Source organism: Pristis pectinata, chromosome 24 (assembly GCF_009764475.1).
Source record: "Pristis pectinata isolate sPriPec2 chromosome 24, sPriPec2.1.pri, whole genome shotgun sequence".
NCBI classification, from domain to species: Eukaryota; Metazoa; Chordata; class Chondrichthyes; order Rhinopristiformes; family Pristidae; genus Pristis; species Pristis pectinata.
Window position 1 is genome coordinate 33,952,336 of NC_067428.1, and position 23,875 is coordinate 33,976,210.

The 23,875-nt window shown below is 46.6% G+C and overlaps 1 protein-coding gene across 1 annotated transcript in view; it reads left to right on the forward strand.

Annotated features, from left to right (window-relative positions):
• Positions 1–23,875, forward strand: part of myo1f (myosin IF) — a 121,935-nt gene that overhangs the window by 36,942 nt on the left and 61,118 nt on the right. Inside the window, exons 3-6 of the mRNA XM_052037594.1 lie at positions 10,793–10,882; positions 18,770–18,864; positions 20,526–20,613; positions 23,397–23,486. Coding sequence (XP_051893554.1) covers positions 10,793–10,882; positions 18,770–18,864; positions 20,526–20,613; positions 23,397–23,486 — 363 coding nt within the window. The remainder of the gene's footprint in view (positions 1–10,792; positions 10,883–18,769; positions 18,865–20,525; positions 20,614–23,396; positions 23,487–23,875) is intronic.

Sequence of the window (23,875 nt, forward strand, 5' to 3'; positions counted from 1 at the left end):
AAACAAGATCCTGGCGGCTTCAATTTATTCCAACTGAGGCTGATCTTCAACAATTTCTTGGAACAGATTACAGTGCCCCTAAATCTTCTCTTTCAACTAAACATTTATAGTTTCAACATAAAACCTATCAATTAGGATTTTAAATGAGTCTGCATAAACTCCTTCATGCACAGATGGCCCCTCTTAATTATTGACCCAACTTAGTTGATAACCACTTGATATTGAGGCCTTGTTATCAAGGCTTGCAATGACACAGAGGCAGCAAATAATACTTTATTGAGTTTATTTGAATCTTTCAAAATTCTGTGTTACTGTCAAAGTTTTTTCTTTCAGAAACTTTCCAAGTTTCTGTTAGTAACTTGATTCAGTAATCGTCTGTGTTGGTGACTGCTCCACACGACTTGGTCCTTGGCTGAGTGGAGCAGGGAAATCCAAGGATCACACACCTTCAGTGATAAGGTGGCCGATCCCACCTGATTCACCAGCAGTTGGATTGGATTCAAGACTGGATGGATCACAATGGATTAGGTGGAAACACCTCTTGGAACAGAACAGCTTCTTACTGAAAACTCGCACATAGAAGTTAATTGATGGTACCAGAATGTGTGAAAGTACCTTGAGGGAGAAGGAGAACTCAAAGAAAAAGAAACTAGAACCCTTGATTTTACTTTTTATGTACTTTTTTGAAGTTTAAGCAACATCTTCCTCTTCCCTCAGTTGTGTTGCATTATTAATATTTATTTTCATTTCCCCCTCGGCATTGGTTTCAAGTAATTTTCTTAGCATCAGTGGACTCAGAGGAGGTTTCTGCTTAAGAGTCACATTTAAGTGAAACCTTCTCCTGACTTGGAGGTTCCCTATACCTTCCAAGTATTGACTAAACCATGCAGCAACAAATCAAATGGAGTAAAAGATCGCAGACTTTTACACACAAGTTTTCTCCATAACCACATTACACCCGAAAATTGGCAGCTTTTAACCCTGTTCAACAGGACTTGTGAGCCAGACCCACACACAGAAATAACCATGCTTTTCTGCATGGGAATAACAAAGCTCCAACGATGGGAGTCATTGGGAGAATTACCACAGTGCCTCCAGGTTCACAGGTGAACAGGCATCCACAGTAAATAAGGTAGAAATAGACTCCAAATGAATAGAAATAAAAAGTATCTTAAGGAAGGAGAGTCATAGAGCAGCGCAGAAACAGGCCCTTCAGCCCAACTGGTCCATGTCAACCAAGATGCCCATTTACCCACATTTGGCCCATATCCCTCTAAACCTTCCCTAGAAATTGCCCCTGTTTTCAATCTTGTTATTGTACCTGCCTCAACCATTTCCTCTGGCAGCTCATTCCATTCACCCACCACCCTCTGTGTGAAAAAGGTGCCCCTCAGGTCCCCTTTAAATCTTTCCCCTCTCACCTTAAACCTGTGCCTCTAGTTTTTGATTCCCCAACCCTGGGAAAAAGACTGAGTGCATTCACCCTCTCTATGCCCCTCATGGTTTATATACCTCCAACAGGTCACCTCTCAGTCTCCCACGCTCCAAGGAATAAAGTCCCAGCCTGCCCAACCTCTCCCGATAACTCAGTCCCTCAAGTCCTGGCAACATCCTTGAAAGAAAGAAAATGAGAGAAGCTCTGAGATAAAATTCCAGAGTTCAGGGCCTTGGCAGCTGGAGGACGGTTGATGATGAGGAGGCGATTGAACTTGAGGAAGTATGTGTCCACACTGGAGGGGTGCAGGTATCTCCGACGGTTAACGGGCACGATGAGGTTACAGAGATGGGGGGAGGGGTCAGAGATTTGCAAACAAGACTGAGAACTTTAAGTTTAAGTTGGGGGTGTCCTGTGTATCTGTGTACCAGCACAGTACTGGGGTGGTCTGTGTATCTGTGTACCAGCGCAGTACTGGGGTGGTCTGTGTATCTGTGTACCAGCGCAGTATTGGGGTGGTCTGTGTATCTGTGTACCAGCGCAGTACTGGGGTGGTCTGTGTATCTGTGTACCAGCGCAGTACTGGGGTGGTCTGTGTATCTCTGTACCAGCGCAGTGCTGGGGTGGTCTGTGTATCTCTGTACCAGCGCAGTACTGGGGTGGTCTGTGTATCTCTGTACCAGCGCAGTACTGAGGTGGTCTGTGTATCTGTGTGGGATGAGGTCTATGTATCTCTACACAGCGCAGTATGGGATGAGGTCTGTGTATCTGTACACAGTGCAGTGCAGGGGGAGGTCTGTGTATCTGTACACAGCGCTGTGCAGGGGGAGGTCTGCGTAGTGTGTACTGTATCTGGAAGCCAGCGTGGTGCAGGGATGACATTTCCAGGCTGCACTCAGGTGAGATGTTGGGAGGGCTAAGGGCTGCTAGTCTGTGGGCCTCGAGGCACAGTGCCAGCCGTGGAAGTCCCCCGGATCTGGTTGGAAGAATGGGCAGAGGCAGAGCAGAGCTGGAGGTGGGTGATGAGCTGGACTGTGTCAAAGGACAAAGAGGGAGAGGTGACCATTGTCAGATAAGACGGCAGTTGTGACTTTGTTCCGGCCATTTCATACGGTGGCAGAGAGAATGAGCTGATGGGAATGATTCCATCAAAGAGTTCTGGACAAGGTGGACATGGATATCTGAAGCGACGTTGAGAGGGGCAGCGCTTGCCACAAGCACCAGCTGCTGATTTAGAGGCAAAGGGACAAGACTGGAGGAAAGGGGAGGGTTCCCCAAGTCCGCTGAGGGCCAGAGAGGGAACGAGGGAGGTCAGTGGCTTTGTGGGAACGGGGTCGAGGTAGCAGGAAGTGAACCTCTCGGCCAAGGGGTGAGGGGAGGGTGGAGAACACTCTGAGTTACCAACTGGAGCTGGATGAGGTAGAGGAGCAAAGGAATTTGTTCCTTTTGTAAAAGTTCAAGGTTAAAGGTCACTAAAGACACCTACAGGCAAACCAAGCAGCAAGATTACTTCAAGGGGGATAGAATTGAAAAGTTGACAAAACTGGATATGTAATTTCAGGCCAATTGGACTGTTTTTCTATTAGATACGAGTGAATGGGGCTTCACCTTTCAGTAAGATGTTACTATAGCAGTGTCAAATTGAGAAAAAGAGTACACCTCTCGGGAAAAATCTTAAAGAAACTGGTCTCAGTTATAAGTGTGGCCGTGAACTCTGGGTAATGACAGCAACAAACACAAGAGGAGCAAGTGCATTCATACTGACAAACTAACACCCTAACCGTAAAGAAAGTGGGGTACGTTCCTCAGATATCTCACGTCCACACCCTGCCTACCTCTGAAGGATCCTTCATCCCTGCTCTTTATTTAACCATTTCTACTTCCACTCTCTTTCATGCAGCAATGTGCTTCAATCATCACAGTGGCATCTAATTATGTATCTTATCAAATGGTTTCTGAAATTTCACATTTAAAAACACTGCACAATTCTCTGTGATGTTTTCAATGGCTTTAATTATATTAGTCCCTCATAACCTATACTTTATAACCACTGATTCCTACAGTTTTTTTCTAGGCTTTACATGTTGACTTCTTTAATTCCGTAGAATGAACTCAAAGGCCACAAGGAAAGCAGTGGAAGTCCCGAGAATGGGTGAGGGAATGACTTAGTCCTCCCCACGATAGTCACAGCATCCTTGCCCTTTGAATATATGAAGTCCGTGTACAGTACATGCCATGTCGAGGCTGTGAATGGCTCTCCTTTTCCAGCAGGGATCAGTTGTCACTGGGTAAGATATGGTCACCTTCCTCTGGCCTGACTAGTTCTTAATTTCACTATTTCTTAATTTTTCACAGTTTTGCAGTTTCTTAATGGAGTGGAAACAATGGAAGGAACGAACTGACACAGATGGGGGGAGAGTGTGTGGAGACGGAAGGTGGAAATGTGAAATTAGTTTCTTCGGGGATGGGGAAGGACTAAGCTGAGGACCAACATTAGTGGTAAGGGAGGAAAGGCGGCAGGGACATGGGTCAGGGGCAGAGAACGTCAGCCTGAACTGGGGAAGGTGTGACAGTGAGCCAGCATGAAGGAGCAGGGCCAGTGTAAACTGCCGGTGGAATTGAAGAGGGAGTGAGGGGTTACATCAAGGGTCTAGAGAGAAGGAAGTGCAGCCTTGAGTGGGACGGTCACTGAGGAGGGCTCGGTTCCAGTGGGGAGCAATGAACCAGGAGATCTCTGGGAAAGGGTGTGGAGATGGTGAGGAAATAGGGTTCATTTGGGCCATGTGCAACCACAAAGGGCCTTCAGTCTCTGGGATAAACCTACTTTACCATTACCTGACTTAAACAAAGAGGCAAGTACTCACCGACTTGGCCAGACCCAGATCAAGGCCCCCGAGCCACTGACCTAAACTTTAATCCCTTCTCCTTCCCTGAGCTGCACAATGGCCCAAATCTGAGGAATCGACCTTCTCCTGTAACATTGTTCCCACCACTGGTCCTCTGTAGACTTTACCCTCTGTGCTTCAGGTAACCAGGTTGTACAGGGCAAGGACCAAGGTTGGGGCTTCTGAGTTTACTCTGCAGTGTCTCAGTGAGTTGCTGCAGTTTTGGTGAGTGAACAACTGTTAAATTCATTTCACATTTCCTTCTAAAAATAATGAAAGTCATAACATTTCGAAGTATGAAGACACTTAAAATTAACCAGAGGACAATATTTTTGCTAAGGCTTCAAACATGGATCATGCTCTCACACCCCAGTAGTTGCCATTCTAACCATTCTACACAGTGTCAGAAAGATTCATCTGGGCATTGGTAGGAGGAATTTTCTGGTCTATGTTTTGCTTTATGGGAAAGGAGCCTTGGTCACTGCACCAACCACTTGACCAAAAGTGGGAAGGGAGAAGCGGCGTTTTCTTATCACAAGCACATGTAAATTCTGACTTCCCCCGGCTAGCTCAACATTAGATCAGCTTCCACAGATTTCCTTGTGAAACAACAGTCCATTTTCTTCCATCCTTGGTCCCATTCCTTCCCCCAAGTCTCTACCATTTGCAAAAAGCAATAGGAAGTTGTTTCTTTCAGCCATCTGTTGGATGTGATCAACACATTTGGAGCGTACACCAGGAATGGCATCAGGCTCCCTCAGAATTGTCCCCTGCCATAACTTGAAGCCATCTGTAAGCACCAGAGGTGATCACCAGTTCATTGCCAACCAACTTAATCCTGGGTGGCGAGGCAGGTGGTGATGGGACAGGGAGGGCTGGTAAACGAGGTGGCACAAGAGAACGGTCAGTGTCATTGCCATCTGGTGGGATGCAGGAGAGCCTGACCACCTGCCCACTGCAATTTGGAACAGTCATGAAACAGACAATGCGTCCTACGTTATACAATAGACCTAATGACTAATATCTGTTTCAGGCAAGATTAGTTAACTCCGCCTGGATAAGAGGTCAAACCTATTACCTTTCTATCTACAAGGTTCACTGTGGACAGTTGATGGCCTAATGCATACTGGTAGTGTAACCCCTACCGGAGACTACCATGTGGAAGCTCTTAAAGGGACAACCGTCAACTATTTTGTCAAGGCCTGAATCAGGCTGACTTATGCAAGGAGAGGAGGGACCGAGGCTGGAGGGGATATCTGCATCTCCAGCAGATAAACTGATGTCACAACATTGGAAGGGGACACCTGGGAAGATCATTGGGATGGTTAGACCACCTTGGAAAAAGTGGGTGTCCTTGTCTGCCAAAATGGCGACTTGTTTCGTTAGAGAAGGTTTCATGGGCATCTTCAGCCACGTCCCCCCTGACAATAACTCAGTTAAGGGCAGGACCACTAACTTAAAAAAAAGCAGGAATCCTTCCTCCTGTTAAGACCTGGATTTCCATTTGAGATTCTCTCAGTTTCTTCAGTGGAGCACACAGGGAGCAACACTGGTCCGACTGATGCCCATCAAAGTTATTGCTTTGCACCCAGTGACCTCTGCATTGGAGGTCCATGATATAATTTCATAATGCACGTGTTCTGATTACATTTTATGAACTATCATATATCACACAAAACACACATGCAGCTTAATGGAATTTCTTGCCCCATCTGTCTCCTCTCTCTCTATAGCTCAATCTCTCTCACTCTCTCTCTGTCACTCAATATCTCTCTCTCTCTCTCTGTCGCTCAATCTCCCTCTCTCTCTGTCGCTCAATCTCCCTCTCTCTCTGTCGCTCAATCTCCCTCTCTCTCTGTTGCTCAATCTCTCTCTCTCTCTCTTTCTATAGCTCTTCTCTATAGCTCTAGCTCTCTCTCTATAGCTCTAGCTCTCTAGCTCAATCTCTCTCTAGCATAATCTCTCTAGTATGGTATGTAGTTTTGGGATGAACTTGGGATATCCTGATCTCCCGTCCTAAGCAGAAGAGCAGCAGGAGCTCGAGAAACAACATAACTGGTTGATGCTGGCTGCTGGAACACTGATGGAGACAGGACCATTCAGCTCACCAACACTTCACATGGGCTTCATTGGTTGAAATTAGGCTCAGGTCACCACCGAGAGCAATTTAGAGACGGTTATGTCTTCCATTTGACAGGTGGCTGAGGTCTTGCTAATCTTATTTTCTCCATCGATTGTCCTGCAGTGTTATTGTTATAAGTGCAGAGGTGGTTTGCAGCTTCCCAGCCATAATTTTCATGGCCTTCCTAATGGTGAGCCAACTGTAAGGTAACATTCTTCATTAGATGATGGAGCATTGGGAGGAAATGCTGGAGAGATGTTGGCAGGGTCCAAGGTCTCACAGCTCATCCTTCAGGTGTGGGACTCAGACATACCATCGGTAAAACCACCAGACATCATGTATTTATCCACAGGCTGTGATTATTGCCAGCAAGACCAGTGTTTTTGCCAATCCCTACTTTCCTTGAGCAGAGAGCTTGCTCAGTCAGTTCAGGGGACAACTATCGGTCAAATACACTGACTGGGCCAAACCAGGCAGCAGAGCCAGGATCCATCCAACCCTCCAGTTCAGCTGCAGAGACCTCCCAGGAGAGAGAAGTCGGTGCCAGTCTTGTCCAGGTCTCCCACCTCCCTCACCTAACCGACAGGAGCTGAGGGTGAAAAGAGGAGCATCCCTGTGGTGCCAGGTTCCTGATCCAACTGAACCTTTCTGTGCAAAGGTCAGGCAGTGGCAGTATTTTGGGTTGATGGAGCTCAGAAAGTGGTGACTGAGCTCAGTAATTGTTGGCTTTGTGCCACGTCCCAGGAATTGATGATAAGTTTTAAACAAAATCCTGGCACAGAGTCACAGAGTAATACAGCATGGAAACAGGCTCTTCGGCCCAACTAGTCCATGCCGACCAAAGTGCCCACCTCAGCTATTCCCATTTGCCCACATTTGGCCCATATCCCTCTAAACCTTTCCTATCAATATAGTTACCAAAATGCCTTCTAAATGTTATTATTGTACCTGCCTCAACCACTTCCTCGGGCAGCTCGTTCCATACACCCACCACCCTCAGGTCCCTTTTAAATCTTTCACCTCTCACTTGCAACCAATGCCCTCTGGGTTTTGGTTTCCCTTTCCCTGGGAAAAACACTGTGTGCATTCTGTCCTGGTCCAACCACGTAGGCGCCATAGCCAAGAAAGCTCACCAGTGCCTCTACTTCGTCAGGAATTCGTCATGTCCCTGTCTTTATTGGTTCAGTTAACAACAAACGTGCAAGACATACAAAACCAAAGATCTGTGCGCACACCCACGAGGTTTCTCTGACCCTCCCTGAACAGTCAAAGAACAGAAGAGGTAATAGCCGGGAACAGGAGTCATGTTGGCCTGGTGTTCCTCTTGATCCCCACGTGGGGTCATCCACTTCTGCAATGGTTGGTCTCCAGAGTTTTCACTGCTTCTACACCGGAAACTCTCCATTCTTTGCTCTTTCTTATCAGATCGAACAGTTGTGTTTTGATTTCGTTGGCTCTGGCTCATCTGACCAGCCTGTGCCAGCTTCTCATTGGATCTGGCCCAAGGCAACAAGCAGGATTACTTTATTGCTCCTTCACCAGACCTGTGTCTCATGTCACTTTCTTAGATCTCCCTGAGACAGTCCAGTTCAAACCACTCTAGCCAGGTCAGCCAAACCTGGGCTCAGGTTAATTCAGGTCACAGGTAGTTCTTTCTCCAAGCCTGCCATTTCTACATAACCAAATAAACAGCTTTTCTTTGGAAATGATCTCAAGTTTAGCAGATCATCAGCAGGAACCTCATTGTGTCCACTTTCAGTTGCTGTGATCAAGCCATCCGTGAGCAAGAACCAGTTCACAAAGCAATTCACAAAATGGTGGTTGCAAGAACAGTCTCACAAAATGGCAGCCTCCATTCCTTTGACCACATGGCAAGAACAAAGACATTTGTGTTGTCTGCTTCCACTGTCCTTGGCTCATTACACTTAGCTGATTTGGAGGACAGCTTCTATCCTGCTGTTATAAGACTACTGAACAGTCCCCTAGAATGATAAAATGGACTCGACCTCACAATCTACCTCATTATAACCTTGCACCTTATTGTCTACCTGCACTGCACTTTCTCTGTAGCTGTGACACTTTATTCTGCATTCTGTTATTGTTTTACCGTGTACTACCTCAATGCACTGTGTAATGAATTGATCAGTATAAATGATATGCAAGAGAAGTTTTTCACTGTGCCTCGGTACATGTGACAACAATAAATCAATTTCAATTCACCCTATCTATTCCCATCGTGATTTTATATACCTCTATAAGGTCATCTCTCAGTCTCCTATGCTCCAAGGAATAAAGTTCTAGCCTGCCCAACCTCTCCCTATAACTCAGACCCTTGAGTCCTGGCAACATCCTCGTGAATCTTCTTTGCAGCTTAACGACATCTTTAATGGCTATCGGTATCTTTGGTGAAATCAGTCCGTGCCCCCTGTCTCCAGGGGGTTAGTGCTGGTTAAATGTTACTGTGCCACCATATGCCCCTAACGAACTGCCAATGACACGTGAGCCCCACCCCTTCTATGTCCATGATCCCAGTTTGGGGCAGGACCACCTGGAGTACAAACCACAGGGTCCCAGCTCCGCTGTAGTGCCGGCCTCAGGATGAGTGGGCAATGGCTGGGACGTTCAGTGACTCTCTCCCAGTTGCCCCTTCTCTCTGGCTGGGTGCTGCTCCACTGAGAGACCTCACATAGCAGCGTAGAGACATCTCGTTTGTAAGATGTTGCAATGTCCTCAGGAAAGGTTGCAACACTGCCTTCAGAGAACTTGTTACACATTTAGTCTGATTCCACTTCCTTTTCCTTTGGTTTGTCCGTGCTCTTGACTAATATACGTCTAATTGTAAATTCAGTGCCTTTCATTTAGCTCTCGGTTGACTAAAAGTGTGTCCAAAATGCACAATAATGTCAGTGACAGAGATATGACCAATGGGGGTCCTTGCTCCTCACCAGAAGAGGTGGACTAAAGCGCCACACCCCAGCTGAAGGCACAGTGGGAGAGTTCCACATTATTGAGATGTCATTGTCCCTGCACTTCTGGTGATTCTGGGAAACACTGAATGTCCAGCACGAGAGGCTTGGTTCAGGGCCATACTTCTCTCTCAGATAGAAAGTCACATGCTCGAGCCTCATTCCAGAAACCTGCCTACATGGTCTGTGGTGCCCATTCAGTGAGTGCCAAGGGAGTGTTTCACTGCTGCGTGTGCCATCTTTTAGATGATGATGGTCATTTAGATGGCGTCATTTATCCCTGCAAGAGATCCTGCGACATTACTTTGAAGAACAGTACACTGGTCAATGGTTATCCGTTAACCAGTGTCACTGCATGTTACGTTTTGTGAGCCTTACGATGAGCAAAATAGGCCTAATATTAAAACTGTGACTTCATATCAAAAGTACTTGATTAAACAGTAATGAACTTTGGGACATTCTGAGATCAGTAATGGCACTCTATAAATGTTTCTTTCTATTTGAATAAGGGCTAGAACTTCTCCTTGTCCCCTTCCCTAGCCTTTAGAAACAAATTAACTGCTTAACATTTATTTGGTGATTTTTGCTGCATTTAAAATGACTGCTCCTTGTGCATCAAATCAATTTAACACCTATCATGTACTTGTACCCAGGAGTAGAATGTTTTATGTGAGGGCAAATCTTTTTACAAAATTGGTGTTGTGGTTATTTGTTCATCTTTATTTACGTGGACAATAATGCTTCAAATTATAGACATTTGTGCTGAACGTCTCATTGATTACATGTGTCCACATTGTAGGGGGAAGAGGGGGAGCCCGTCAACATCTTCTGACTGCAAAGAGATTAGCAGGGAGCAGGAAGCAGCTCACTCCCCAACGAGCAGCAGCCAGAAACCCAATACCCTTAGCCCCGGCTAGAAATCTAGAAGCACAGTTTTAGGATAAGGGGTTTAGAGAAGACCTGAGGAGGAATTTTGTCACTCAGAGGGGGCTGGAACCTGGAACGCTCTGCCCGAGGGGGTAGTGGAGGCAGAGACTCTCCCAATGTTTGAGAAGTATTTGTACTTGACTTGCCACGGCATAGAAGGCTACAGACTAAGGTCTAGTAAATGTAATTAGTGTGGCTGGGTATTGGAGGGTTGGCATGTATTTGGTGGGCTGAAGGGCCTGTTTCTGTAACTCTGTGACTAAGTCCATACATAAGTCCTCATCACCAAACCCCAATCTCCTGGTGTGATTTGCTGCAAGCGTCAGGGTTACAGAGCAGCCAGGAAACTCTCAGCCATTTTCCTCGGAAGTTCCTCCCACTGATGTTACAACTGGGAATGTTGGTTTCTATTCTTAACCAAAAAAAATCCAGGAAAATGCCTTAACCTGTGTCTCAGACCTACATTGGTACAGTGCTCATCTCCGTCAACCCCTTCAAACAGATGCCTTACTTCACCGACAGAGAAGTGGAAATTTATCAAGGAGCTGTAAGTAAATTTACATCTTAACATCTGATGCAGGGTCTCAACCTGAAACGTCGACTATCCCTTCGCCCCCACAGATCTGCACGACCCGCTGAGTTCTTGCAGCAGGTTGCCTTTTGCTCCAGGTTCCAGCATCTACTGTCTCTCTTAAAACTTAACACCTTTTTCTGCAAAGCAATCTTATTGTGTCGTTTTGGCGCTTTTAAGTTGATTCTGCTGGTGCTTTGGTCAGACCCGTTTAGAATGCACCAGCCGTGCTGTAACTGTGATTCTGTGGTAGGTAACTGGAATATCTGGGACTAGTGTATCTGCAAACCAACGAATCTCGCTGGTGATGATAGAAGTTATTGTTCAGCATACTTTGCTCTCAGAACATCATCTTGGTGAAACTTAAAGCAGTAAAATATTACACCTCACTTCAAGAATGTTGCACTTTCAGATTGAGCTGGAAGATTTGCATTTAGTGAAGAGTGTTTAATTAACCTAAACATAAAAAACTGCTGAGCAGGTCAGGCAGTGTGCTTTGGTAACTGGGTTAGTGTTGTCGCAAGTACTGAGATACAGTGAAAGGCTTTTGTCTGCATGCCATCCAGACAGATCTTTCCATACATAAGTACATCATGGTAGTACAAAAAGAAGGAAAACAATACGGAATATAGTGTTGCAGTTACAGAGAAAGTGCAGTGCTGGTAGACAAATAAAGTGCAAGGGCCATGCGGGGTAGATTGAGAGAACAAGAATTTATCTTTAGCGTACAAGAGGTCCATTCAAGAGTTTTATAACAGCAGGACAGAAGCTGTCCTTGAGCCTGGTGGTACGTGCTTTCAGGCTTTTGTATCTTCTGCCCGATGGGAGAGGGGAGAAGAGAGAATGTCCGGGGTGGGTGGGGTCTTTGATTATGCTGGCTGCTTTACCGAGGCAGCGAGAAGTATAGACAGAGTCCATGGAGGGGAGGTTGTTTTGTGTGATGGACTTTAGTGAATGATATGTTTGAATCATTTGTTTTCTAAGGAGTGGCTGCTACTTTCACATCTTTTCAGTGTTACCCTGCTCCTCTCTGCACCTCCATTCTTTTGCAAGCACTGCCTCATCACCACCAGAATAGTGAGGTGCAAATCTCCCTGAGTACTCCCAGCATTTTCTGTGCTGCCTTCAGATTTCCAGGATTCACTGCCTTATGGACTCCATCCTCTGCCGACACACAAACACACTCCCTGGATGGGGGTCTGTGAGTGAATGGAGATACACAGAACCAATGATGAGAGAGGTTACTGAAGCAAAACACATTGAAGTGTACAGACTGTTCAGTGTGTTTCTGGGAGCAACAGGTGAAGTGTGGGATGGGATTGTACCTCCAGCATCCAGAGTTAGGTGGTTTATCGTCAGACAAAAGTCCGTAGTTATTGTCATTTGATCAGATGCTTCATTTAATGACAATTTACTTAAATGTCATATCAATTCTACATTTTTTTTATGTTAAGTGTTCCAAAAAGTACAGTTACTCACCTGTGAAAACAAGAAGCATGTTCCAGGTTTTGCATGCACAGAGAAGTCAGCGTGGCCCCAGTCCTACATCTGCTCAGCTTGTCAGATGAGGGAAGGTTGGACATGCTGGAGTTGAGAAGAGTGACTGGGGACCTGGTTGAAACACACAAGGTCCCGAGGAGACCTGACCGGGAGGATGGGAAGGAATGTTTCCCCTTGCAGGAGAAACTAGAACAAGGGACCATTGTTCAAAAATGAGGATTCAGTCACTGAAGACAGAGATGAGGCAAAATTGTTCTCTTGGAGAGTTGTAAGTCTTTGGATCTCTCCCTCAAATCTCTGTGGAACCAGGCAGAGGCAGAGGCAGATGGACTCAAGGTAAGCAAGGGAGTTAGGCATCAGTACGATGATTTTATTTAATGCTGGAGCAGGCTCGAGGGGCTGAGTGGCCTTCTCCCACTCCGATTCATACATTTGTAAGTTTAGGGTCAAACTGCTGAAGGGCATTCAGTTGGGGATGAGTTAGTGCCCTCCTGTCTAACGCTGACTTGTCTGGTACTTGTTTACACATCTTCATTCTTCCCTCGCTTTATGTATTCGTTCGCGGACGTGGACTCCCCTGGCCAGGCCGTGATTTATTGGCCCAGAACAGAAAGCCCTCCACTTCAGGAGGGAGGGTGTGGGGGCTGGATAAAAGCAGCAGATTTCCTTCCCTGGAAGATATTGGTGAACCGATGAGGCTTTACAACAATCCAGTAAGTCCATGAACACTGTAGCTGGAGCAGCTCCGTACAGACTTCCTTGCCACAACATCACTGGTGTTGAGCTTCCCCACTGGTGATCAAAGGCTGGCAGGTTCAGTAGGAGCAGCAAGGGTGCAGGACAGAGGCAGAGACTGGCTGTAAGTCTCTCCAGCACCTGGACAACTGCAGCTCCAACACTCAACGAGCTCAACATCATTTCCAGGGTTGAAATGTCCAATATGAGAGGGCGTGCACTTAAAGTGAGGGGGTATGTTTAAAGGAGATGTACAGGGCAAGTTTTTTTATACAGAGAGCAGTGGGGCCTGGAACGCACTGCCAGGGGTGGGGGTGGAGGCAGATACGAAGGAGATGTTTAAGAGGTTCTTAGATTGGCACATGAATGTGCAGAGAATGGAGGAACATGGGCATTGTGTAGGCAGAAGGGATTAGGTTAATTAAGTGTTAAATTACTAGTTTAACAAAGGGTCTGTTCCTGTGCTGTACTGTTCGATGTTCCTGTAATGATAAAACATCAGCAGAGAAGCTCCTTTGATCAACATCTCTACCACTGGAATAAACTCCCCCCACTCCATCTGCGAGGGACTGTGGCTGAAGTAACTCTGAGCTCAGGGCTATGACATCTTCAGACCCCACAACTTTCACCACTAAACAACTCGTGTATCATGGCAACTAAAGTTCTCTCAGTTTTACTCAACTTCATCATCACTGGCAGTAAGCCCCAGACAAAAACCTTCAGAGAAACAGCACCACCACCCGCTGCTGGGCTATAGTGAAGGGTACAGCCCACCACCAGTGTTTCAGCACCTTGCCAACTGTGCCCACATCCTGAGGACAAAAGAAAAAGAAATTCGACCCATGCAGATCACAGCCACAAATATACCAGTTGATAAGAATGTGTTTTGCAGAAACTGGAACTTTAACTGTGCAGAAAGTTTCTTTTGGCCACAGAGAGGCTGTGAGGGTGTTAGGTTATTACTCATCAAAGGGAAGATAGACACCAACAAGGTTACGGCAGGGCTGTGCGAGTTGTCGGGTGCCACATTATTGGTGTTCATTCAGTGTGTGGACATTGCTGGCTGATGATGCCATTATTGATTCTCCAGTTGGCCCATGACTGTGGAGGCAGTTAGGAGTCAACCTTGTGAGTGTGATCAGGACTTACATAGAGACTGGACATTTGTGAACTAATTGAGTTTTTACAACAATCCAATGGCTTAATGTTACTGAGAGTAGCTTTAGATTTTAAATTCTATATTGGTTTAATCACTTGGTTGAACTCCTCACAGTCCATGGTGGGATTTGAACTCACATTTTTGAATAAATGGTTCAGAGCTTTGGTTGATAATCTATTGACTTACCCATGGTACCACTGGTTCAAGAGCCTTGGGCTGAATTGTGCTGACCAGTCCTCGTCAGACCTCTGTGCCCCCATGAACAAGAGCAGTGGTCCAAATGCCACAGAGTCCCAGAGTCACTCAGCTTATAAACAGACCCTTCGGCCCACCCTGTCCCTGCTGACCACCACATACCCATCTGTACTACTTCCATTGACCAGCACTTGGTCCATGCCTTGGTGATTCAAGTGTTCATCCAGATACTTCTTAAACATTGTGAGAGCCTCTGCCTCCACCACCCCTTCAGGCACTGCATTCCAGATTCCAACCATCTTCTGGGGGGAAAATTCTTCTCCAAATCCACCTGAAACCTCTTCCTCCTCACCTTAAGCCTACGTCCTCCAGCTACAGACACCTCTACCATCTTCCCTATCTATGCTCCTCATAATTTTGTCCTGAAGGTTTGATGCTGACACATCAGAGCATCTGCTGCACCGCTGGACTCTCTGCTGAACTCAGCAGCAAAGCAGTAACTGCGGGACAGAAACACGATGCATCCAAGTCTCAGCTTCATGTCAGGGAGGGTGACACAGGGACAGAAACTCCCTTCAGTCTCCTGAGTCAGGAACTACAGAGAAGTGCTTCACATTTTACCTTATTTTAATATTTAATGATTTCATTTTTGTTTCTTATTGTGTTTTAATTATCTTTTCCAGTTTCAAAATAAACTTTATTTAAGTGGAGTCCTTTGACAATTGTGAGATCAAAGGTTGCTGCCCTGAGGCCTACTCGCAATATGGAGCATGCTCCACCCTGCCCTGTCCATGTTGGGTGCAGCCATTCTTCCCTCTGTCTCCAGATCTCCCAAATGTGGGCAGTCTCCGGGCCATGGGAGGGTCCTACACACCAGCCCACAGTGAAGGCAGGGACTGCCAACAAAGGGGAAACCCTTCGCCAGCAAGGTGCAGCCAGAACGGCAGAAATGCCTGCTGTCTGTAATATTTGTGGGTTACATCCACAGTGCACAGAGGACAGGTAACAATCAGAATAAGGATTAGCTTAAGGAAAACATAGACCCGGATATTAATGTGATGCGATGTCTCACACCATGGATGTGGATAAATAGAGGAGTATTTCTCGCCTGCATCAAGAAAAGTTAGTGTGGATTACCTGAAGAGCCTCAAAGGAAAAGAATTAGAAATAATCATTGATCAGACACTGAAGGTGCTCAGTGGACAACGCAAGTCCTGGGATACATCTGAGGAGAAATTGGAGCAGGTTTGAATGACGTTTGGAGAGAGATTTATATCACACTGCCCAGTTAGGACCTATGTTCACCAGACCATGGAAGAATGAGAGAGGATCTCATAGAAGCCAACATAATTCTAACAGGACTGGACAGAGTAGATGGAGGAAGGATGTTCCTTGTGGCTGGGAGTTCAGGACCAGGAGTCACGGTCCAAGGATGAGGGGTAAGCTGTTTAAGATGAGATGAGGGGAAGGTTTTTTTCTCCCAGACATGGTGAACCGGTGGAATTCTCTCCCACAGAAAGCAATTGAAGCCCAATCATTAAAACTGTTCAAAAGAGGATCAGATGTTTTTCTTTGGGCCGGAGGGATCAAGGAATATGAGGAGAATATTGGAGCAGGGGACTGAATTCAGGTTGATCAGCCCATGATCATGTTAGTGGTGGAGCAGGTTCCGATGGTCCAATGCCCTTCTCCTGATTTCTACACACAGTACTGCTCAACACAGACGCCACAAATGATACAGACAATTGTTCCCCAGAGAGAGAGATTTATACTAGAAAGGGTTCAGAAAAGACTGAACTGGATGTTTTCAAGCTTTACAGAACTAATTATGAAGAAATTCAGAAGAAATAGACAATTTGTTTTTATTGGGGAAGAGCAATACAGAGGAAGTCACGATGTGTACACTCGGGTGTGGGTGGAGATGAAATGAATGAGCCATCTGTATTGTTACTGAGCAAAAGACCACAGGAAGTTGGGAACAAAATTCCCAAAGCAAGGTTTGAGGTCTGGATTGAAAGACACTGAACGTTTTCTTCTTACATTCTGATGATCAGTACATGCTTAACATCAACCAATGCAATCCTCATCTGGCTACTTTCATTCTCCATCTGCTGCCACTCTCCGTGGCTTTTGACATTGTTCCAATGAAGTGAAACAAACTGTTCCAGCTTCAAGGTTGAGTTGAAGAGCTTTCGCTCATCACCACTGCTCCCGTTTTATCAAACACTCAGGTCCTGGCAGTGGCTCCTTAAAGGACCATTTACATTGTTGTTACTTGTTCCGTTGACTTCCTTCCTACCCTCACCTCCACCTCTCCTGTCAGTGACTCCACCTCGCCTCCATCACACACCTTTCCCTTTCCTCTTCCCTTCCTCACCTCACCATCCCTGCCCCGCTCTCCCCAACCACATCTTCTATTCTTTAGTTAGTATTTGTCTCTTTCTTCCTTCTTCAAGATTATCGACGCTTTTCCTCTTGGCCGGTTCCTATTTTGAATTATGTGGGAACCTCTGAGAATAACTTTCTGCGGAGAAGTGCCTGAGTTGGATGGAAGGAGCGGGATTGGGAATTTCTGTTGGGAACTGTCAGGTGGATTTGAAAATGTACATTTTACAAGTGATCACATTGTAGGAAGTTATGTGGAGTAAAGGAGCAAATCAGCTGATCGTCTTGTTGGGTGACCTGGGGGACCGAGAACTGAAGGAAGGAAACGCTGTGGGGGTTTCCTCGGGGGACAGACGGAGGCTCGTGACTACCTTTTGTACATTTGATGCATGTCCTGGATATGCCGTGTGGGAAAGGAGTTTCCGGGGACTTTATGTCAATGCTGTGGCAGCCAATCATGTGAAGCCCCCCAAACAATGCCCCACCTCCAACCCCAGGAATTTCCCAGCAAAGAAACAATTCTCCATTAATTCAGAGCATTTTGAAAGGGGAATGTATCATTCTCACACAGGAGTTAAACGTAAAACCCTTCCGCCAGAGGTGGTGACAGATGGGCAGCACAGCGGTGCAGTGAGTAGAGCTGCTCCCTCACAGCTCCAAAGACCCAGGTTCGATCCCAACTTCCAGTGCTGTCTGTGTGGAGTTTAAGAACATAAGGACATTAGAAATAGGATCAGGCAGAGGCCATCCGGCCCGTCGAGCCTGCTCTGCCATTCAATGAGATCATGGCTGATCTGTCCATGGACTCAGCTCCACCTATCTGCCTTTTTCCCACAACCCTTAATTCCCCTACTGTTCAAAAATCTATCTAACTGTGCCTTAAATATATTTAATGAGGTGGCCTCTACTGCTTCCCTGGGCAGGGAATTCCACAGATTCACAACTCTCTGGGAAAAGCAGTTCCTCCTCATCTCCATCCTAAATCTATTCCCCCGAATCTTGAGGCTATGTCCCCTAGTTCTAGTCTCATGTTCTTCCCCAGGTGCTCCGGTTTCCTCCCACATCCCAAAGACGTGTGTGGGTCAGTAGGTTAATTGGCTGCTGTAAATTCTCCCCAATGTGGTGGGTGGGGACAGTTGATGGGAATGTGGCAGGGAATCGGTGGGGGAAAGGGACTGATGGGATTGCTCTGAGAGCTGGCATAGACTCGATGGGCTGAATGGTCTCCAATGTCATATGGGAATGTAAAAAGGCTCTTTTATGCCTTTTCCTTTGCCTCCCTCCCCATCCCTCATGCATGTTCATCCATGCTCTCAGTTTTCCTCATTCCTTACGGACACTGGAATCTGCTCGCTGCCCAACCCACACAGAGCCGGCATACCCCGGGCAGGTCAGAGATGTCAGCAAAGGAGGGTGCAGTATGGGGGACAGGACGCTCACACGGACGGAGCGATGTGCAGACAATGATTCTGCCTCTGGCTGGTATTTGGTTTGAACTAAATATTTCCATTGTTCTCTTGACTGCATGGCCAATCGCACGTAAAATTCCAAATTAATTATTCCTGCCGTTCAAGTGACTCTGCAAAATTCCTGGAAAAATTCAGTTTGATGCTAAACATTCTTCAAAAGCAGTCAGGAACATCTGTGTGGCACTTTTTTTATATTTCTGAAGTTTTTAGGAAAGTATGTTCTGTATTCAACGGGCAGTGATGGCTTGCTGAGCAGACTTTACATGTGCTCATTTTGTACCTTCTGGCTGTAACTGGAATCAGCCACGGCCGCACTCACCGGCAGACAAACCCAACAGTCCATCCCTGCTTCCACCTCTCACCTTCCTACAGTGTTCAGCAATTTTTCCTTTTGCTCAGACAACTTTGTTCATTCTGCAGGCTCAATATGAAAATCCACCTCACATTTATGCTCTTACGGACAATATGTACAGGAATATGTTGATCGATGCAGAGAACCAGTGTGTCATAATCAGGTATGGAGAAGAACTTATTTTATGATCCATTGAATGATTTTATCTATTGGTCAACAATATCCTTCAAATTAAACTTTAGAGTATTGCAGCCAGACTGATAAACCTCTGCCACGTACAAACTCACATTACAAACAGATATTAGTCCCTGTTGTAATAATTAGAAGCTGCAGCTCCCTGGACCAGGAGGGTAACATCTTCCTCATCAGAGCGGAGGGAGGGAGATGTGCTGTGGGTTTCTGTCAAAGTTTTACTGTTCCTTTACCTGAGTCAGTGGCTGAAGGTGAACCTCACAACATCCTAAACACACGCTGATCAACAGTGCAGACGAATGGGGAATGGGTGATCACACAGATACCAGGCAGAGTCCATATAGTGAAAAACATAAAGCTACTATCTGAGCTTAAAATTCAGCCTTTTGTTACAACAGGAGGAGCTTTAAGCAGATGAGTTGCTTTGGGAAAGGTTCACAAATGTTAGGAATCTCACAGCCCAGCCGAGCCACTGGCAGTTTTACTGGAGATGTGATGTTTGGGGTGCACTGCTGGATCAGGGTGATTCCAACCCTCCTGCGAGGAGGGGTACAGCTGGGTGCCAATGACCTCATTGACCTTGGACCACTACAACCTTCATACTCGAGGGGTGGGCTTGGCTGGGAGACAGAGACTTGAGTAGAGCTGGTACCATGACCATTACAGGAGGGGGAAGGAGGGGGAGCAGGGCAGGGACCTGTGGGGGTGGGGGGCATTGGGAAACCAGAGTGGGCTTACAAGGGACAGTAGCTGAGAATGGTCAAGGGATGGCAGGTGGGACGTGTGCCTCAGGGTTCAGTAGGAACATTTGGGATGGGGTGATGGTCAATGTGGGGCTGCAAGGACTCCAGGTGAGGAGTTTACCCAAAAATGGTACCAATGCAGAAGTTGCTGGAAAGATAACGGTTCAAGTTCGCTGTGATGGTCCAGAAGGAGTGATGCATTGTGAAGAGGTGATATGGGAAAGGAACAGCTTGCTCAACGTTCTTGAGTGACTCAAAAAAAAATACAAAACCAGCTGTTTCATTCTGAGGGAAACGATTTTCAATGATGTAGTGCTGGAAAAAATACTGTTGAATTTTACACAAACTTGTTCAGTGTGAACACCGTGGGAGTATCTCCTTTCGAATTTTGGAGATTTAGACCCTTGAATTCTGCCAGGGTGCTGGGGTAGAATGGGACTCAGTGGGACGGTGGCCAGCTCAAGGGGAACCAGGTTACCAGGCGAGGAAAAAGAGGGTAGTTCTGCTTCTTGTTTTGTGCACGTTGTGGACAAGGGAAGTTTCACCTCCTGCTGCATTTCTGAATTTTTGAAACAAAATATCTCTCGTTTATTGACCTTGCTGGATATTTTGCTAAAATTTAGCAAATTTGCTGAAACAAAGCTCTTTTGAGGTTGACATATTGAACTTGCTTTTGGCTTTAGAAGAAAGGGTTTATAAAGATGAGAATTCCAGTGCAGAGACCTACATGAACTGTGCTTCCTTCATTTTCTCACTTCCCTTTTTGAATCATGTTGAAATCACCAGAGTGAGAGTTGAACAGTCGTCAGTCTGGGTATGGAGGGAGGATCAGAGACGTTGGTGGAAGTTCTCAACCCTGCGGACTTGCTTCTTTTATTTTGTCTTTCAGTGGTGAGAGTGGAGCTGGGAAAACTGTGGCAGCAAAATATATCATGGGTTACATCTCCAAAGTATCGGGAGGAGGATCAAAGGTTCAGGTAATAATGCAGGGTGGATGGCTCAGCTGTAGAATTTATTTGAGGATCATCAGTTTGCATTTGCAGAAGAGAGAGGGAAGAGTCAGTAACTGCAGCACTGGACCCACCCTCTCTGTGACATTGGGACCACCCACCCTGTCTATGGCACTGGGACCACCACCCTCTCTGTGACACTGGGATCACCCACCCCGTCTATGGCACTGGGACCACTCACCCTGTCTGTGGCACTGGGACCACCCACCCTGTCTGTGACACTGGGACCACCCATCCTCTCTGTGGCACTGGGACCACCCACCCTGTCTGTGGCACTGGGACCACCCATCCTCTCTGTGGCACTGGGACCACCCATCCTCTCTGTGGCACTGGGACCACCCACCCTGTCTGTGGCACTGGGACCACCCACCCTCTCTGTGGCACTGGGACCACCCATCCTGTCTGTGACACTGGGACCACCCACCCTCTCTGTGACACTGGGACCACCCACCTTGTCTCTGGCACTGGGACCACCCATCCTCTCTGTGGCACTGGGACCACCCACCCTCTCTGTGACACTCAAGGATCTCCTGTCATCTGAGGGCAGTGGAAGCTGTGAGGGAAACAGGGCCAACCACGTGGGGTGATGAGACGGACAGCACAAAGACAGGTCCCTCGGCCCTCTGGGTCTGCGTCCCACCATCAGACAACCATTTACACCAATCCTGCGCCAATCCCATTTTATTCTCCCCACATTCCCATCAGTTACTGCTTACTGAACTAGTGGGGGGTAATTTACAGCGGCCAATTAACCTACCAACCTGTACATCTTTGGGATGTGGGGGGAAACCGGAGCCCCCGGGGGAATGCACACAGTCACAGGGAGAATGTGCAAACTCCACACAGACAGCGCTGGAGGTCAGGATCACAAGATCACAATATCACAAGACAAGGCAGCAAAAGTAGGCCATTCGGCCCATCGAGTCTGCTCCAAGGAAAAGGGAAAAAAGAAAAAGAAATGAGCAATTGGGGGTGGCGCAAAAAATAAACACTATTCTAACCCCAATTTCCGGCCTTATCCCCATATCCCCTGATACCCCAACTATTTAGATATCTATCTATCTCTTCCTTAAATGCCTCCAATGATCTGGCCTCCACTGCTGTATGTGGCAAGGAATTCCACAAATTCACCACCCTCTGGCTGAAGAAATTTCTCCTCATCTCTGTTTTAAACCTGTACCCTCTAATTCTAAGATTTTGCCCTCTGGTCCTGGACTCACCCACCAAGGGAAACAGCCTAGCCACATCTACTCTGTCCAGTCCTTTCAACATTTTAAATGTCTCTATGAGGTCCCCTCTCATTCTTCTGTACTCCAGTGAGTACAGTCCAAGAGCCGACAAACGCTCATCATACGTAAGCCCTTTCATTCCAGGAATCATCCTCGTAAATCTCCTCTGAACCCTCTCCAACATCAGCACATCTTTCCCAAGATATGGGGCCCAAAACTGTGCACAGTATTCCAAATGAGGTCTCACTAGTGTCCCGTAGAGCCTCACCAACACTTCTTTACTTTTATACACTATACCTCTCGAAATGAATGCCAACATAGCATTCGCTTTCTTTACCACCGATCCGACCTGGTGGTTAACCTTTAGGGTATCCTGCATGAGTACCCCCAAGTCCCTTTGTACTTCTGTACTTTGAATTTTCTCTCCTTCTAGATAATAATCTGCCTGTTTATTTCTGTTTCCAAAGTGTACAACTGCACATTTCTCAACATTGAATCTCATCTGCCATTTCCTTGCCCATTCTCCTAAACTATCTAGGTCACTCTGCAACCTTCCTGTCTCCTCAATACTCCCTACTCCACCACCTATCTTGGTGTCATCCGCAAACTTAGCCACAAAACCATTTACTCCATCATCCAAATCGTTAATGTACAAGGTAAAAAGAAGCGGCCCCAACACCGACCCCTGCGGAACACCACTAGTAACCAGTAGCCAACCAGAACGAGATCCTTTTATTCCCACCCTTTGCTTCCTGCCAACCAGCCAATGCTCCAGCCATTCTGTTATCCTACCTGTAATTCCATTTGAAGCTGGGTCTCTGGCGCTGTGAGGTAACAGCTCTACCAACTGCACCACCATGTCCCTGGCAGCAGCAAGTGATGCTGAAGAATGATGTCACCCCTTTTCGATAAGGCATGAGGGAGTGAAGGGACTTTTTGCCTTTCTTTGTTCATCAGACACTGATGGAGCACAGCCGAGAGTGGGGTTGGATCTCTGCCTTGCTGACTCGCCTGCACGTTAAATAACAAGTAAATGTTTTCCTTCCTCTCAGTCACCAGCTGGGTTTAGACAGAACCTTTGAAGAACCAATCTACACTCCTTAAATAAAACAGAATGCTCAGCAGGTCAGGCAACATCTGTGGAGAGAGAAATAGTCAGGCTGATAACCTTTCAACAGAATACTTCCTTTAAGCAAGCTTGTCCTCTCGTGTTGAAGGTCCAATGCCCTCTGACTGCTGACGCTCGGGCAAAATATGACCATGCACACGAGCCAGGAGAGTCCTCACCAGTGGCAGGATGGGTGCAGGCACTCCACACCCTCAGCCCTCAGGACAAGCTCCCAACAATCGTCCAGCTGCATAAAGGAGGTGGAAAGCTGGGACTGGGTACCTTCATTCCACCCCTCATCTGGGAACTGAGTGTCACCCAGGGTGATCGGGAGAAATATGAGGACCATGTACAGTATATGCTGCAAGTTTATAATGGAGCAAAGCCGTAATTTATTTTTTATTTGTCTTAAGCATGTAAAAGATATCATCCTACAATCAAACCCTCTGCTGGAAGCCTTTGGAAATGCCAAGACTGTGCGGAACAATAATTCCAGTCGATTTGTAAGTTTCTCCCTGGCAGAGGCATCTGCTGTGTGAGCTTTGCAGTCGTGTATCACTGCAGTGAGTCAGGTGTTTGTGATTCACAGTGACCGCAAGGGTTGATAAACAGAATGGGGATGAGTGTCCAAAGGATCTTCCTCCATAACTTGTTTCCCTGCAGCTTTGGTGATCTGCTGAAGGGTGGCAAATAGGTTCATAGAACCATACAGCACAGAATCAGGCCCTTCAGCCCAACTTGTCCGTGCTGACCAAGGTGCCTAACTGAGCTGGTCCCATTTGCCTGCGTTTGGCCCGTATCCATCTAAACCTTCCTCATCCTTGTTCCTGTCCAAATGCCTTTTAAATGTCATAATTGTACCCACCTCTACCACTTCCTCTGGCAGCTCGTT